Below are 17,163 nucleotides of genomic sequence, written 5' to 3'. Positions count from 1 at the left end.
TTATAGTGGAAATGTGATGGAGTTTTTGGTTGTTGTTTGTGGGTTATGTCTTTGGTTATGCTTATTACGAATCAAACTGAGATGGAAAATCCTCCTCGTAGTATCCCATGATTGAAATCTGGCGAATGGGCGCTGGGAGCCGAGAATGGGGTTCTACGGAGGTTGTCGGTGCCGGATTTGGCGATCGGGAATTTTATGAGCCCGATTTCTGAGTTTGGGGCGTGACATGGACGGTGGGAATGCAACACATACAGTGGGGTCCACAGAGCCTGGTGACGTCAAACAGTAGTTGAACAGCTGTTGTGAGACGTTCCGGCCACCCCAGTAAATATACAGTGGGTCCCATGTGGTGGGCCACCCACTACTGCCCCAATATTAAATAATATTACATTATATATATATATATAATATTATAATATTAAAAAAAATTGCAGCATCCAGCGTCCAGAGAGTCTGGATGCTGGACGGTTGGGTCTCATGGTCACCTTGGTCCACGTGGTGTGGCCCACCCATTCAAGATCATGCTGACTTTTGTGTTTTCCTACATCTGGGCCTATCCAGATGGACGGGCAGCAATCCCGTCCGCTGGACAATTTAGCAAGGTGGGCCCACTGTATGGACGGCATGGATATGATACATACTTCAAGATGGGCCATATAATTAGGAAGAGAGAGAGAGAGAGAGAGAGAGAGAGAGACGTGCGATGAGGGACCCCACCACTATTGGCCCCTCATGATTACAACACATACATCATAATGGGTCCCACCAATAAGTGGGCCCTCAAATACAAATCGACAGTAGATCACCCACCTATCGGCCTCCTTCTTTAACTCCTTGGACTTGTATGCTCCTTGCCTTCTATTTTAATGGAGGTTAATGGAGAATGAATGGTTGAGATGGGTGATGAGAGAGTGGGAAAGTGGGCCACACTTACTTTTTTTTTGGAAAGCTTGGGGAGCTTGGACGTTGGATATTTCTCTTGGGAGTTGGGGAGTGAAGATAGAAATGAGAGGGTGGGAGAGGAGTAATGGATGAAAGGGATGGATGGAATGGGTGTCGTAAGGAATGGGAATGGGAAAGCATGGGTTTGTTTGAATTTTTGGTAAAAGAGGAATGGGTAGGGAGAGAGAGAGAGTTGACTTGTGGAAAAGAATAAGTGGGCATTTGTACTTGAGATAGGGTGAGGTGTCATGGGGTATGGTGGTGTACTTGACTTAATTGATAGGATATGTTGTAGAGATTCTCTTGGAATTTGCAACGCGTGGCATTTTTCTCAAGATGAACGCGGGTCCACATCTTCTGGCCCTGGTATTGGATCGGTGCGCGAGTCGCGGTGTTGGAACCGCGGCAACGGCGCGGTCGCTAGGGTATAAGTTTTGAGTCAAGCCGACTTTGGTATACAGGACTAGGCTTAGGATCGCGCGCAAACGTCGGATATAAGTCGAGGGTTGCCGGAATTCGACCGGGGGGACCGTGGAAGCCTACGGAACGGCACTGTCTAGGGTACGGGTCTTACAGGATGGGTTTGAGAATCCAGCGGAAGAATCGTCACCTACAAACATGAATTGCAAAATATATAAAAATTGAAGTTCAATAGATAGTGAATCATAGTGTTAAAAATCAGACATAATTGAAATCAATCAAGCACTTGATGAATTTGAGCGAGCTTCAGATGAAATTGAATAAGCCTCAAGTGAAATTAAGCGAGGCAACCATGAAATTGAGCGAGGCTAACTTGAAATTGAGCGAGGCTAACATGCAATTTAAAGAGCATCAAAGGAAACTGAGCAAGGCAAATAGGAATCGAGTAAGGCAAACAGGAAATTTAGCTAGGCAAATATGAAATTGAGCGAGGCAAACATGAAATTGAGCGAGGAAAACATGCAATTCAGCGAGGCTAACATGAAATTCAACGAGGTAAACATGCAATTCAACGAGGCAAACATGCAATTCAACGAGCAAAAAAGGAAATTGAGCAAGGCAAAATGGAAATTCAGCGAGACAAACTGTAAATTCAACGAGGCAAACATGAAATTGATCGAGGCAAACTAGAAATTAAGCGAGACAAACTAGAAATTGAGCGAGGCAAAGAGGAATTTGGGTGACGCAAACTGGAAATTCAACGAGGTAAACTGGAAATTAAGCGAGGCAAACTGGAAATTTAGCAAGGCAAACTGGAAATTCAGCTAGGCAAACTAGAAATTGAGCGAGGATCAAAGGAAATTGAGCAAGGCAAACATGCAATGCAATAAGCATCAAAGGAAATTCAGTGAGGCAAACTGAAAATTGAGCGAGGCAAACTGAAAATTTGGTGAGGCAAACTGAAAATTGAGTGAGGCAAACAGGAAATTGAGCGAGGCAAAATGAAAATTGACGGATATGCTTAAGAAGGTCATTCTTTCAGAGAAGTTCAAGTTTTGCTTAACTTCTCTAGGCTTGGCAAAGAAGAAATGAAGAAAGAGTGTACATGAGAAGTGATAATGATGGTGTTGCTATTGAAGATGATTAGAGGTGGTGATAACAATTTGGAGCAACGGAGATGGAGAATTAAAGTTACGGTGGAGATTGTTGATCAAGCGCCTTTAATCTTATGTAGAGAAGGCAATTTTCAGCTCGACGAGAGCCTATCTTGGTTCAATCAAAATTTATCAATTTTGACCATTTGCTTACTGTGATGTTTACATTTTTTTGGTTTGGCCGAAGTTATGTGAGTCAATTTAGTCTGATTCAACTGAAGGTCAAATGGTTTGACTGAACGAAATGTGTAAGTGTAGGTTTTATTTCTAATTTTATACGGGGGTTATAAATAGCCTTGTTAATTTGAGATTATGGTTAAAGGAAAGCAGAGAGAACTTGAGAGCCAAAGGTTTTGAAAGGGTATCTAAGGTTTTCCATATGTAAGTTGTTCTATCTCTTATATATATTTTTTGATTATGGTGGATTGATCGTCGCTTTGTGTCATAGTTTTTTTCGCAAGGGTTTTTCATATAAAATCTTCATGGTTTACTTCAATTTTTTTCTCTATTGCATTATTTGATTTGATTTGAGGTTTCTTCTACACCTAGGAAATCATTGCGCAATAGGTTCCCGGGTGATCCTCTTTGCATTCAAATTGTTGAAATAGGCTTTGTAATGATCCGAAAAATTTCGTGCCAAGACCCGAGAACTACCTCTATTTTCCTTAGAAGTTAATTGTGGGTTAATTAGCGCTAAACTCGATTGCGTGTGAAATTAACATCAATCACTTTAAATTTGATTTGCAGGACTCAAAACTTGTAAAATCGTTAGCACTATGTTACTCTGAAATCTAGGATTCAACGCTAAATCTAGTTGCTCTTGAGAATTTTTAGAAACTTTGGATCGGACCTGGACCCCGCATCGAAAGTCCGATAGCGATGATCTTAGACAGTTATGGTCACCATGTTGGACTTGACCATCACCTCAAAAATCAAGTCCAGATGATATCCTGGGTTGATTTGATTAAGTCCGGAGTGAAGAGTGTGAGAACAATGAGAAATTAAATGTGACTTTATGAAATCTGAGTCGTGTCGCTTGCGCGACGATTTTAAGCAATCTGACCGTTGGATTCTGACCCAATTTCACTCTCAGATAAGGGAAGATGGCCCAGGCATGTCATAGTGCTTGTAGACCTGATCGAGTTTCGGTGACCGTTGAAGTGAGTGTGGTCCGCCACGGGCTGATTTGTAAAGCCGATCGGTATGAAAACTCAGCCTGACCTAGATCCATGGTCAGTGAGCTTAAGTCCCACCGCACGTGGAAAAAGGACCACCGGAAGTGCTCCGTTGGATCGAGAGGGGCCTGATTTGGTTATAACCTAAATATACCTTGGCCCTGGGGTTATTTTCATCAATGTTAGGCTTATATAAAGACCTTAAAACCCTCACTCTCTTTTCCATACGAATTTCCTAATCCTAACTAAGAAAGAGAGAAAAAGAGAGAGAAAGTGAGAGAGAAGTTGGTGAAGCATCTTAAGATTCTTTCCTATTACTCTATATCCTTAAACCATCACTTTTAAATCGTTATTCCGGCGATTCTAAGTTCATCCTTGGGTAAGTTAATCTAACCCTAATCTGTTTAGAGCTTAGAATAGCCTATATGTTGATGTAGCTCATTTCTATTCTTGCCTTAGGTTATCTAGTCGCCGTTGACGAAGACATATCGTCTGAATCAGTTCGGTGTGCTTTTTCTGGTTTAGGGTGTGGACTATATTCATATAAGTTATGGTTTTCAAGGCTTTCAATGTCAGTTAATGGTTTATTCTTGTTGTGGGTGCAATTTCACATGCCAAATGCTATGTTTATTTTGCGTTCCTGATATGAATGTGTTATATTGAGATTTGTGTATTCTATGTATATGTAGGAAGTATCGTATACGTATAAAATATGAACATGTACTTGCCATGATTATTTGTCGTGTACTTGTGCTTATTGTATGTGTGTCAACTCCTTGGCAAAAGAAATTGTCCAAATGCGTGTATTTCAACATGCGTCATGTATGTTGAACTATGTATTCTAAGTGTTTGTAGAAATGTCTGAATGGTCTAAAGTGCAATATATTATCCTAATTGTGGGCGTTGAGAAGCGATTCTCAACTCTCCTATTGGTGTGTATGATTTCCTACATGCAAGTCACATTCGTTGTTGTTTAACTTCAAGTATTACCTATGTTTAAATCCATGTTGAGTTGATATTCTTCAGATGCTCACTTACTGTATGATTTGAATTGTGGTTCCATTACTATTCTAAATTGTATATGCATATCGGTTATAATACAATGTGTTTGGGACTATGGAATAGTCCAGGAAATCGGTAATCGGCCTTGAGTTAGTGGTTAAGGTTGCTTTCGCCACGAAGGACGTGATTTGACGAACCCGAGTCGTATTAGAGTTGTCGGCAGTAGTTTGGCCACACGGAGTGTTTGCGCACTCTATGTCGTTCAACCCAACGTGCATTCATGCTAGTCAAGTTCGTCAAGTAACCCGATTGTCCGATGTATGTTCACCATGTATGGACGCTATTGTTTGAATCTAGGATACCAAACTTACCGTTGAAATCCTGTTAACCGTTGTACCTTGATCCGCTAAGACTCATAAGTCGGCATGGTGGTATGGGACACCATGGTCGAGCTGTCGGCCTACGTTGGGGTGACGAGCCTCCCCGTAGTGACCAGTGAGCAACCAGACTCGTGAGCCGATTATGGTGGTATGTGACACTATATTCGTGCTGTCGGCCTACATTGATTGGTGACGAGCCCTTTGTAGTGACCTCGAGCATACCTGGATACTGCATTAGGGCGACGAGCCTTAAAGTAGTAACGAAGGTATGATAGGCGTGCATTGATTGGTGATGAGCCCTTTGCAGCGACCTAAAACCATATAATCGTATGAGATAGCCTAGGACTGATGACCCTAGAATGGATCACTGTGTGGAAATTGATATGAGGAAGGTACCTTAGCTTCCCAATCCTGCTGTATGAAAAGGACTAATAACAACTTGGAATCATGTTCATGCACCGCATTTGCATGTGCATGGAAGTCGTTGGTACTGCGGAAGGATGTCATGCGTAATGTTAGATGAAGACGCTAAGGGAGTAAGGCGAGGGCATGCATCATTCTACATACATCCTTGCATTAACAAGAGTAATTAGGACATGTTTGATTGTACTGCTTTACCATTACTGCTTGATTGATTTGATAACATGTTAACTTTTGCGGTATTGTTCCATTGAGTTGATTACTCACTCCCACATTCTGGGACGGTGTTTAAACACCAACCAGACTCTGTCTTAGATGCAGATGTTGATGCGACCCCTGAGGCAGAGCAGGAGTTAGAGGATGATGAAGCCGCATTTTCTTTTATGCAGTTCTCAAGCGGGTTCTTGGGAGCCATGTCCTGATGTGCGGGGATTCTGGATTTTCTTTTGGGAATAAATGAATGTCATTTAATACTTGTATTAATTGAATATAAACACTTGTAAGTATGACCTGGCATGTATACGTATTTCAGGGACTTACACATGTACATATATATTTCTCTAAGTCTTCCGCTTGCATCTATCACTTATCCCTAAATTATATTTGCAGTTTGGCTTAATCTATTCCATGTTTTATGTACTCTTACAGACAACATACATCCATCATTAAATATGTTGCATAAGTGATGTTTTGAAACTTGGGAGCTGAGTTATGCTCGACCCATGAATTTCAGGGCGTTACAGGCTTGGGCGACAATAACTTGTATTTTTGCACATTTGAGTCACGACAGTATGTGGAAAACCCCTAATGACTCAGTGTGATCCCAGACTATTCAAAATATACTTGGGTGGGCGCCAATATTATTGCCACCCATGTGGAGTTTGCACTCCAAAATTCTCTATAAAGTTAAATGGTTCTATATGACCTTGGGGCCTTACTGTGTGTTTGAGTTTTGTATTCATTGGCTAGGCTTCCTAAGGGTTCCAAACACTCAATCATATGTTCAGGTTTGAGATTAGTGTACGATTTGCTGAAGAGAGATGCCTACAGCTTTAATACCTAAAAGTAGTGTGTATGTGTGATATTTGATAAAAAGATTGTAACAAGCCCATTAAAATATATAAATTGACAAAAAATGAAAAAATTCCAAGAGCGTAAGATCACAAACGAGTGCCCCGCAGTGTTTTTAACCATCAATTTACATGGAAATGTTTGAAAATTTTGAATCAATCTATTAATATGATTCGAGTGATGTGGCTGAGGACTAAATTGTTTTGGAGTATCATCAGCATGCCACATGTATAATGGTTTAATAGCCTAATGACAATTTTATTATATTTGTGACTCTTCTACCTTTAAAAATGAGCAAAAAAAAAAAGAAGCTTTTGAAAAGGCTGAGATTTCAAACACATTAAAATTGTGCGTTCCATTTACTCTGGAATCCATGCTACCAAACTTCTTTTGGATTCTGAATGCACTCACATACACTCAAATTGGGGTTGCCAATCGCTTATTTGAATTGGCATACATAACACATGTGAGGCAATTGAAGATAGATAGTAACACCTTTAGGCTTAACCTTTGAGAAATTTATTTTCCTTTTCATGGTGAAAAAATGACTTTCAATCAAGGTGGGAAAATAAAATTGTTTACTTTTCAACAAAAAATAGGAAAGGATTGTTGATGGTCTAGGCTAGCCCAATGGGCTTTCAAGCCTAATTCACTTTAGGCTGGGCTTGGGCTGAAGTATCAAGCTCAGGACCAGATTCAAGCTTAAATCTGGAGCTCATTTCTCAAGCAAGCCGAACTTGGATATAGCTGTCTAAAAGCCCATTTGCCCAGCCTAGCCAATTAGCTTTTTCAAAAATTCAAAATGTAAACCCTATTTTCTCTCTCATTCTAAAATAATAAACTTTTATTTTCCTATTTTCTAAAATTTTAAAATATAAACCCTTCTCTTTTTCTTCACCAGTCTCTAATTTACTCCTCTCTCTGCCCTTTAAAATAAAAAATAAAAAAATAAAAATAAAAATAAAAATAAAAAGAGACCATTTTAATGGAAAGAGATGAAATTTCTAAGCACCATGCATCCAGGTTCTTGGATTGAAGCAGAGAGATGAAAGCCCTCCAACTGTCTAATTTCCCCTCCCCCACCCATGCTCCAATCCAAGAACCCAAATCTAGATCAACAACATTGGATATAAATGATGGCCAAGATTATCACGTTTGCAAAGGTGGCTGACAAGCATGATCACAACCACCACTTTATCCTCTTGGCTAAAAAAAGAAACTTATGGTGTTTGTCCTCATAAATGACTCCGCTCCAGAAAACCATCATATCTACAAGATGGTTGTGTCTGTCCATTTGCATAGAGCTCCCTACAAATCCAGGGTCTAACTAGGCTTTGGGCTTGCATGCATGGGCTAATGAATTTTCAGTGGCCAAGTTGGGGTCAACTCACTTTAGCCTCGACCCTACTTTATATGCATGTGTTATATCCTACAAATATAGATATGCCATTTCAATCACATCTATTAGATTGTTTGGTTTCATTCATCTAAGATGCATTTTTTCCATGTGTGGCCCACTTGATTAACAAACAAATTGGGCCTATTGCGACCCCTATTTTAAGTTACAATATGTAGGGGCATGTTCTAGGGGTATTGACCTATTGGCACTACCATAAGCTAACAAAATTACCGGGATGTTGTGGGGCCCATTTGATGTGTGCAACACATCCAACCCTCTCATAGATGTGTGACCTCATGGTGACACTAGTTCTATAAAATCAGTCCAAAACTCAAGTCGGCCACAGCAAATTAAGGAACCAGTTAGAAAGGAACATTCACCCTTGATTTGCATCTGGGCTTCCATGAGTAGTAAAACAGCTTGATAATCGTCCCGACTCTTCATCTAGGCCAGATGAAGTGTTTGAATGTCCTAGGTTACAAATACATGACATATCAGGGGTGGGCATATACTATCGACTTCTATTGGTCCATAGACCAGTTACATTTGGCCTATATTATCAATGGTTTGGATCACTGAAATTGAGCGATGCAAATTGGAAATTGAGCGAGACAAGCTGGAAACTGGAAATTGAGTCGGGCAAACTGGAAATTGAGTGAGGCAAACTGGAAATTGAGCGAGGCAAACATGAAATTCAACGAGGGAAATTGGAAATTCAGCGACGCAGACATGAAATTCAGTGAAGGAAACTAGAAATTCAGCAAGGCAAACTGGAAATTCAGTGATGCAAACATAAAATTCGGCGAAGTAAACTAGAAATTGAGCGAGGTAAACATGAAATTCAGCGAGGCAAGCGTGCAATTCAGCGAGGTAAAAATGCAATTCAATGAGCATCAAAGGAAATTTAGCGAGGCAGATAGGAAATTGAGCGAGGCAAACATGAATTTCAATGAGCCTCAAAAGAAATTAAGCGAGGTGAACATGACATTGAGCGAGGCTAAAATGAAATTGAATGAGCCTAACTTGAAATTGAGCAAGCTTCAAAGAAAATAGAACAAGCCTAACATGAAATTGAATGACCCTAACTTGAAATTGAGTGAGGCTAAGATGAAATTGAGCGAGGCTAACATTATATTGAGTGAGGCTAACATCAAATTGAGCGAGCTTCAAATGAAATCGAACCATCCTAACATAAAATTGAACGAGCCCAGAATGCAATTGAGCAAGGCTAACTTGAAATTAAGCGAGGCTAACTTAAAATTCAACGAGGCTAACATGAAATTTAGCGAGGCTGACATGAAATTGAATGAACTTCAAAAGAAATTGAATGGGCCTAACATGTAATTGAGCGAGCTTTACATGAAATTCAACGAGTACTTCGGTGAAGTTGACTGAGCAGTTCATGAAATTGACTGATCAGTTCATAAAATTTACTAAACATTACATTAAATCAATTTGTGGAAGTTACCGGTCATATTTTTATGATTTTTTTGTCAAATTCATAAATTGCTTGGGCAATTTCACCAATCATGCAACGGCAATTTCACTAACGACTCGAGCATATTGCCGAGAATTAAGTCAAATGGACTAAGAACTCTCTCAAATTGAAAATCAGATTGCTCAATGCACTCTTATCGTATTGAGTTAACTGAGTTGGGCCCGCCTTGAATGTATGTGGACTATCCACGACGTCCATCCGTTTTTCCATCTAATTCAGGGGTTTGAGCACAAAATCATAGCATATCCAAATATCAAGTGGATCATACTACAAGAAACAGTGATTCCACTGTTGAAACCTTACTAGGCCCCACAGTGATGTTTTATTTGTCATCCATCATGTTCATAGGATGATGTAGACATGGATGAACCGAAAACTCAGATACAAGCTTGATCCAACACTTCAATGGTCCACAAAAAATTTACTCCGTATAAGGCAATTTATTAAAATATCCTAGTGGTGCGTGATTTCTTCGATGGACGCACCATTTTCAGAAAATTCAGAAAATGCTGTTGTATGAAGATGAGAGAATAATCCAGAAAATATGGTTTGCAGAAGTGGAGAGGACAGTGCAATCTAAGGCAAGGGTATTTTCATCCAAAGAAAGGGTTTTTGTAGAAGTGGAGAGGATGGTGCGATCCAAGGCAAGGGTATTTTCATCCAAAGGAAGGGGTTTTGCAGAAGTGGAGCGAGGCAAACTGGTTAAAAAGAACGGGTTGAAAAAGCAGAGGCATTTTCATCCCGGAAAGAGACACTAGTTTAGTCTAGGAAAGTAAGTTTGGGAGGGTTCAGAAAAGACGCTGGGTAAAACGTGGGGTTTATTACATTTTCAGTACACGTCTTATTTTTTGTACCTATGATTTTATTAATTATATACATAGTTATTTATCGTAAGAAATTTCATTTCTTTTAAAAAAACAAATAAGCTAAAATATAGGATAACTACTCTTTCAAAAGTCATGTTGTGTAGCACACAATCTATTTGGAAGAGAAAAATCCGACATATCTCGTTAGCTTTGAGTCATCGGAAATGATGTGGACCAATGAAACCCGGTGGCATGGAAATTACCTTTGCCTTCAACATAGACGATCTGCACTGAATTATAATTTATAACTTATATATCGATCTGGTTTGGGTTGGGTCGGGCAACCTGATCCCGGCCTAAGTTTTATCATGTTGGTGTTTGTACAACCCAAGCCTCAAACCCGGGTTGCCCAACCCAAGTTTTATCATGTTGGTGTTTGTACCTATCAAGCCTGATACTGAGCCGGATACCTCCTGCTCAATGTGGTGTCGGTCACAGGTTGGCTAGTTTGAACCCGCCCAAACTTTCAGCCCTAGTTGGATCTGCTTATTTTATTGCTCCAACCCGTCATGGGAAACACCACTGAATCGCTATCGGGCAACACCTAGCCCGCTCCCCTCGAGCGAGCGCGGGGCGCGTGTTCGCAAGAGGGCAGTTAGGTCATTTTCACGTCGATAGGGAAGCTGCAGAGGGTGAAACTAGAGTTCTAAACCCTCAAAGCTCCAGGGCAGTGCGTTGCCGGAGAGAGATGGAAGGATATGCGCAGGATATGGAAACCACGATATCGTGCGCCATGCGCGCACGCATCAGAGATTTCAATGACCAGGGCCAGTAAGTGCACCGACTTCCCTCATCTCATCTCTCTTCTTCATCTCGCCCTTTTCCTGTCGCATAAAGATCGAAAAACGCCGTACAAAGATCATCTCCAAAAGGGTTTCTTCGTAAATTTCTCTTACAATTAGGGTTAGGTTTTCATATTCTACAGATCGCGCCTTCATGTTTTCTGTTGTCGTTGCAGTTCATTGACTCTTGCAAAGGTTAGAAGGTCATTAGAAAAGGACATGGGATTGAAGAAATTTACATTGGATGCCCATAAGAGATTCATCAAGCAATGCTTGCAGGAGGTAACCCTAAGAATCCCGCAACTCCTTAGTTTATATTACTCTGCTAGAAACTTCGTTTTTTTTTTCCCTCAAGTTTTCGGACAGGGCTTCTACACGGTTGGGCCCGCGTAACAGGCGGCGTGGATGTTTTCACGGCCAACATGTGCGCCCGTGTGCAGATGGGTTTTACTGAACATTTCGAAGCATTGTTGTAGCCAGGTGTTTGTATAAGCTGGGTTTGAGCTACAAGAAAAGAGCTTGATACTCTGGCAGTGTATGAGCGTCCATACACAGATACACAACACTACAGGTAGGCTTTGTGTTCCCAATCCAAGATGTTCAAATTGTGGCTCCCACTGTAGATGGGTCATAACCAAAAATTGACACTAGAGAATAATACAACTGTTTGATTGAGGTCTGGCACTCACATTGTTAAAATGAGAGAGTCAACTGTCTAAAATCAACCGAAGAATATCCACTTGCAATAGTTTTCGGTTGTCTGATCAATCTGAATTTAGGGATATGGCCCATCTCCTTGGGGCCCCTTGATTTGGACGGATTGGATTGTGGCACATGCATACCATGTTTACAGTGACAGCGGGCATGTGCATGAGCTGTTCTACTCTGCCAGCTAGCTCATCAAGTAATTCCTCCATGAATTGGACATGTTTACATGAAAAGAGTTATGGGTGGATCTTTTAGCTACTTAGACAGGTGTAGTTATGTCCTTAATTTTTATTTTTTATTTTTGAATGATACTGCAATTTATTAAAAGCCACCAGCGCATCAAGAAACGAAAGAAACAACAGGACAACATAAAAGAGAAAAAGGAAAAATTACGAGGCACCCTTTTAGCATCCCAATCTCTGATCTACAGCTGAACCTGATAAACAATCCCATAGATTGAGCCTCTACTATTATGAAGACAACAGATATTTCTTTCACCCCAAATCGCCTAGAGAATAGCAAGCAAAGCAAACTTCCAAAGTGGCACAAACCTCCTACTATTCCTAGCAGCATGCCAAGAACGGAAGAGGCTTTCTATCGATCCAGCATCACCTAGGACATATTGAAACCAGAGAGGACCTCATTCCAGAAGCTGGAAGTGAATGGATTGTAGATAAACCACCATTTCCTCATTCCCAAGGCACATAATGCAAAGTGTTTGGAAGAACCAAGGCCCATTTATGCAAATTTTCAACAGTGAGGATGCAATACCTACCCACGAGCCAGGCGAAAGCAACCACTGTCGCAGGAGCACCATATGACCAAATCGGTCCTGTATGGGGACTGGCAGCTAGGAAGGCAAGTTGCATCAAAAGGCTGAATAATAATTTCACCGAAAGAGCCCAGACTTATCAAACGGCCACACTTGGGAATCAGCTGAACTCGGGGAAGGAGAGAGGCCCTGCAAATGGGAGAGGAGCAAGAGTGATTCATCAAACTCAGACTGACAGATTGTGATGATAAGGAGGAATCCAGATTCCCCCCTAATCCTTAAAACTTACTGCATTCAAAATCCAAATATACATGCAGATTTATTTTTAAAGAAAATTTTAGCAATCGGGGTGCCCCTGCCATGCTGAGGTGCTTGGCTCAAAATTGCAATCATGTAACATTGAAGTTGGACTTGAAGAGCATCTTGCCTTTGTTAACTGAAAATGATGAGAAAGAGAAAGGAGGAAGCGTGGAGAGAAGAAGAGGAGATGTGAACTCAATGCTATCATGCTTAAAGAAACCGCTACAAGAAATAGGACCAGATTGCAAAGCTAGGTTTCCAGAACGAAGCTGCTGAATGATTGGGATTTTCGATCACCTTCTCTGAAACTTTCGCTGTCTCTAGGGTTTTGATTTTTTTTTTTTTTTTGTTGGTTTCTTTTTGTTTAACTTCTGCCGAATTCGCTTCAAGGAGCTGTAGATGGGAGATCTGTACTGAAAGTCATTGTTTGGATCTGCTAGGGCTTCAGAATCCTAGTTTTTTCCAGTGAAGATCACTTGGAGGAGTTGCAATTAAGGGATCTGTGTTGGAATTCATCTGGTTTTGGTTTTCGATCTCAGCTCCTGGTGCCTTTCAGCTTTGATTTCTGATTTCTCCGGTGAAAGGAGACTGGAGCTCTTGCGGGTGGGAGATCTGGGCTGAAATTATCTCGGTTTGGTTTTTTAATAGCTGATTCTGTTGGTTTTCTATGTTTCAAGCTTGCTTGGCCTTCAAAACCAGAGAGAGATCTTATTTAAAGTTTCAAAATTCCAGCTCCCAGGAGTTTTGATTTCTGGAATTTGTCTGGGAGAATGATGAAGGAAAGCTGGATCCAGGTTCAAGAAAAAATCTACATCCCTGATTTTAGGGAACCTAACTCCTGTAGATCAAGGATGGCAAAACAAATCAGAAAGGGAGAAGAAAAAGGCAAACATAAAGGCGAGGAATCAGGTTACCCCAAAGATGATCTTGAAGAGGGATGTTGGACGGTTGTGCAAAGAAAGAAAAACAACAGGAAAAGAGTATCCAACTTTGTTACCGGTTCATTTCCAACCCTAATTATAGAAAACTTCCTTTCGGATTTGGGAGAATCTCATCTGGCTAGAGCAATGTTGTCGAATCGCATATGCGATCATGATTCATGTGCGATCGCATATGCCTAGGCGCATATGCGAGCACACAATTGCATATGCGGCCGCATATTTTTTATTTTTTATTTATTTTGAGAAGTTTATATATATATATATATATATATATATATATATATATATATATATATATATATATATATATATATATATATATATATATATATATATATATATAGGGAAAAATTGGAAAAATTCAAAAAAAATGTAAAAAAATATAAGAAACTAAGGAGAACTTTTCTAAGTTAATAGATAACTAATTTTATATATTTAAAATACATTTGAGAGAGATAAAATCAATTAAACAATGAATTAAACATCAAGTCATCGACATTTAATAATATAGTTAACAAGAAGTAACAACAAAATCAACAAGTTATTTATTTATTATCGTGGAAAATCAACAAGCTATCTTCCTTGAAACTTGAAAGTGCTTGAATCTTGATCTTCCAACTTCCAAGAGAGAGGGAATGTAGGAGAGAGAGAGATTAAGATCACTTGGAAGCAGTGTTTTAAATATTGACGATATCGGGCGATATATCTTACGATAGATCTTTTACCCCACCTGTGTGATACGAAATGCACAGGTAGTGCCGATATATCCCATTTATTCAACTTGATGAACATTCCGATTTTTGATCCCTTTTTTTTTGTTGGAAATCACGTTAAATCAGTGTCAAACAGTTACAAATCTATGATTCTTCATGTTTTTCCATAAAAAATCATAGTTTTGAAGCTTCAATTTCGAGATGTAGGGGAGATAAGGCAAGTTGCGGAAAATTGAGAAAAATCAAAATTTCTCAATTTCTCGCAAATCAGTTGCAATTTGTATCCAAACACAAAATCAAACATGTATGTAACCTAATTTAGTGATTCTTCTTTTACTTTTGAATGTATTGCTTGTGTTTCCATACATGTCTTCTTATGTTTATAAATTATATGAATAGACTTTAAATATACTTGCATCAGTTCAGTTGGACAATGCATGTATTTGGACCCATGCAAAGGAAACCCTTATCATGTGCACTTTTTTTTTTTTTTTTTTTTAATTGTAATGTTTTGCTTTCTATGCGTGTATTGATGTCTTTTTCAACAATCCTTGAAGTTTCCATGAAAAATTTGGCTAATTTCCCAATGTTCCCTTGTTTCCCAACAACAACGATGCATTACGCAATACAATCGAGTTATCCTATGCGATAATGGATATGTATCCGTATCCCAAGGGTGCAATACATTACTCGATAACAATATTTAAAACATTGCTTGGAAGTAGGAAATACGAGAGAGAGAGAGAGAGAGAGAGAGAGAGAGAGAGAGAGAGAGAGAGAGAGAGAGAGAGATCACTTATAATCAAGAAACGTACGAGAAAAAAAGAGTAAGAGAGTTTTGGAGTGAGAATATTGCAAATTGAGGAGATTTGGAAGCCTTTTTTATAGGCAATTTTTTTTTTTTTTGCTAAAAAAGTATTGAAAAATTCAATGTGCCATGGCCAATATGCATTATGCGGTCGCACATGACAACACTGGGCTGGAGTGTTTGGTCGATATGGCACATCGAAGGAGATTGTGATTTCGAGGGATAAGAAGACGATAAAAGCAAGCGGTTTCGCTTTTGTAAGAGTGCAGTCAAAGGAGGATCTCTAAAGAGCGGTAGATGAGCTTTACGACAAATCCTTTCAAGGGATCTAGATGGTGGTCCAAAAGGCACATTTCGGGCCTAAGAGAGTAGCTGACGCCATTCAAAAGAGACGAAGAGAAATTGATGCAAAGGAAGCATTGATGGGGGAAGGGAGGATGCAAAGAGTAAACAACATAGGCCTTGATTCGATATGCGGGAGTGGTTAAAAGCCAAAAGAAGACCACACAAGAAGATTCGATATCTACAATTCGGCTAGAGAAGAAGATTAGTACCGGGATGGAGATGTGGGCCTAGAAAGAAGTTTAGGGAGGAACTACGGTAGTTAGGGTCAATTCGGAGGTCCTTAGAAGGACTTGAGACCAACTGTGGTATTCACTCTTCGTTAGAACCAGAGAAGATTCCTCTTTTCAAAGATCATTGCTTGGTTTGAAGCTTGTTGCAAGCAATGTTGTCAAATCGCATATGCGGTCAACATATGCTATTCGCATATGCGATCGCATTTTGTTCTGAAAAAAATAAAGGAAAAAAGAACAAAATTGAAAAAATTGAAAAAATTAGGGAAAACTTACATAAGCGATCAATAACTTTTTTTACTCATTTCATTATAGCTTGAGTGTTTTATTATGTTATATATTTGATTACTTATATTGTATTTACATAAATTTTAACAAAACAATCAACAAGCAGCATTAAAAGAGAATTAATTATTAAAAACTTCAAACATAATTTACAAGTTACAACTTACAACTTAATGTAGTCTTGTAGAGAGATTAGATTAAGAGAGAAAGAGGAGCAAAAGAGAGTGAGAGATCGTAAGCTTTAGAGTGGTGATCAATAAGTGAAAATGTGATAATGTGAAAATGTGAGAGATTGCAAGTTATTGAAGGTGCTGTGTTCTTTTATTAGCAGTGGAATGCAATTAGTATTGATTACGTTTGAGCAAATAGGAATTAGTTTATGCTCCATAGGGATTTCTATGTCGCCATAGTTATCATCATAATCCAAGCCTTACCACACTTAGTAGGGGTTGGCTACACGAATCCTGTTCCCCTATTCCACTCTATCGAGGACTGTATACTCGGTTACACAATATAACTCAATTCTTTTCTATAGCTATAGTGATTTCTATGTGCTTAGGCTTATAAATAGACATGCAAGGCATTCATATGAAAATATTTTATGAAGATATTTCAATAAAAGTTTTCTCGGTTGATAACAAGTTGCTTCTGCTCTCTCTCGAGTATGTGTTGCTCTTCCTGTTGAATTGGATGCGGGGTTTCTATTGTGTGTCATGTTATCTATGTAATGGGCTCCATTATCAATCTCGAAAGAAGGTTTTTCATTGATTTGACCTTTGTAAAAAGTCGAGCAGCTAAATTAAGATTTCCTCTTTCGATTTGGCTGTGTCACATGGAAAGGCCTTTCGTCTTATGAGCACATGGGATTGCCATTTGTAGCAAGGTGTCACTTTGATTGCCAAGAGTTGAGCTAAAACTTTGAAGAAATGCCTAAAACTGTTCTTCTACTCAA

At 39.5% G+C, this 17,163-nt stretch overlaps 1 protein-coding gene across 5 annotated transcripts in view; it reads left to right on the top strand.

Annotated features, from left to right (window-relative positions):
- LOC131258224 (uncharacterized) overlaps window positions 1–17,163 on the top strand; it is a 118,032-nt gene that overhangs the window by 84,734 nt on the left and 16,135 nt on the right. For 2 of the 5 annotated variants that reach the window (XM_058259377.1, XM_058259375.1), the window contains exons 1-2: window positions 10,851–11,098; window positions 11,286–11,391. The exons of 1 other annotated variant lie outside the window; for it this stretch is intronic. In XM_058259377.1, coding sequence (XP_058115360.1) covers window positions 11,016–11,098; window positions 11,286–11,391 — 189 coding nt within the window. In that variant the 5' untranslated portion in view covers window positions 10,851–11,015. Of the gene's footprint in view, window positions 1–10,849; window positions 11,099–11,285; window positions 11,392–17,163 lie in introns of those variants that run through there. 2 more of the 5 variants (XM_058259376.1, XM_058259378.1) reach the window with 2 other exon arrangements.

The sequence above is a fragment of the Magnolia sinica genome, chromosome 10 (assembly GCF_029962835.1).
Source record: "Magnolia sinica isolate HGM2019 chromosome 10, MsV1, whole genome shotgun sequence".
NCBI lineage: Eukaryota > Viridiplantae > Streptophyta > Magnoliopsida > Magnoliales > Magnoliaceae > Magnolia > Magnolia sinica.
This window is presented reverse-complemented; position numbering and strand designations above follow the sequence as displayed.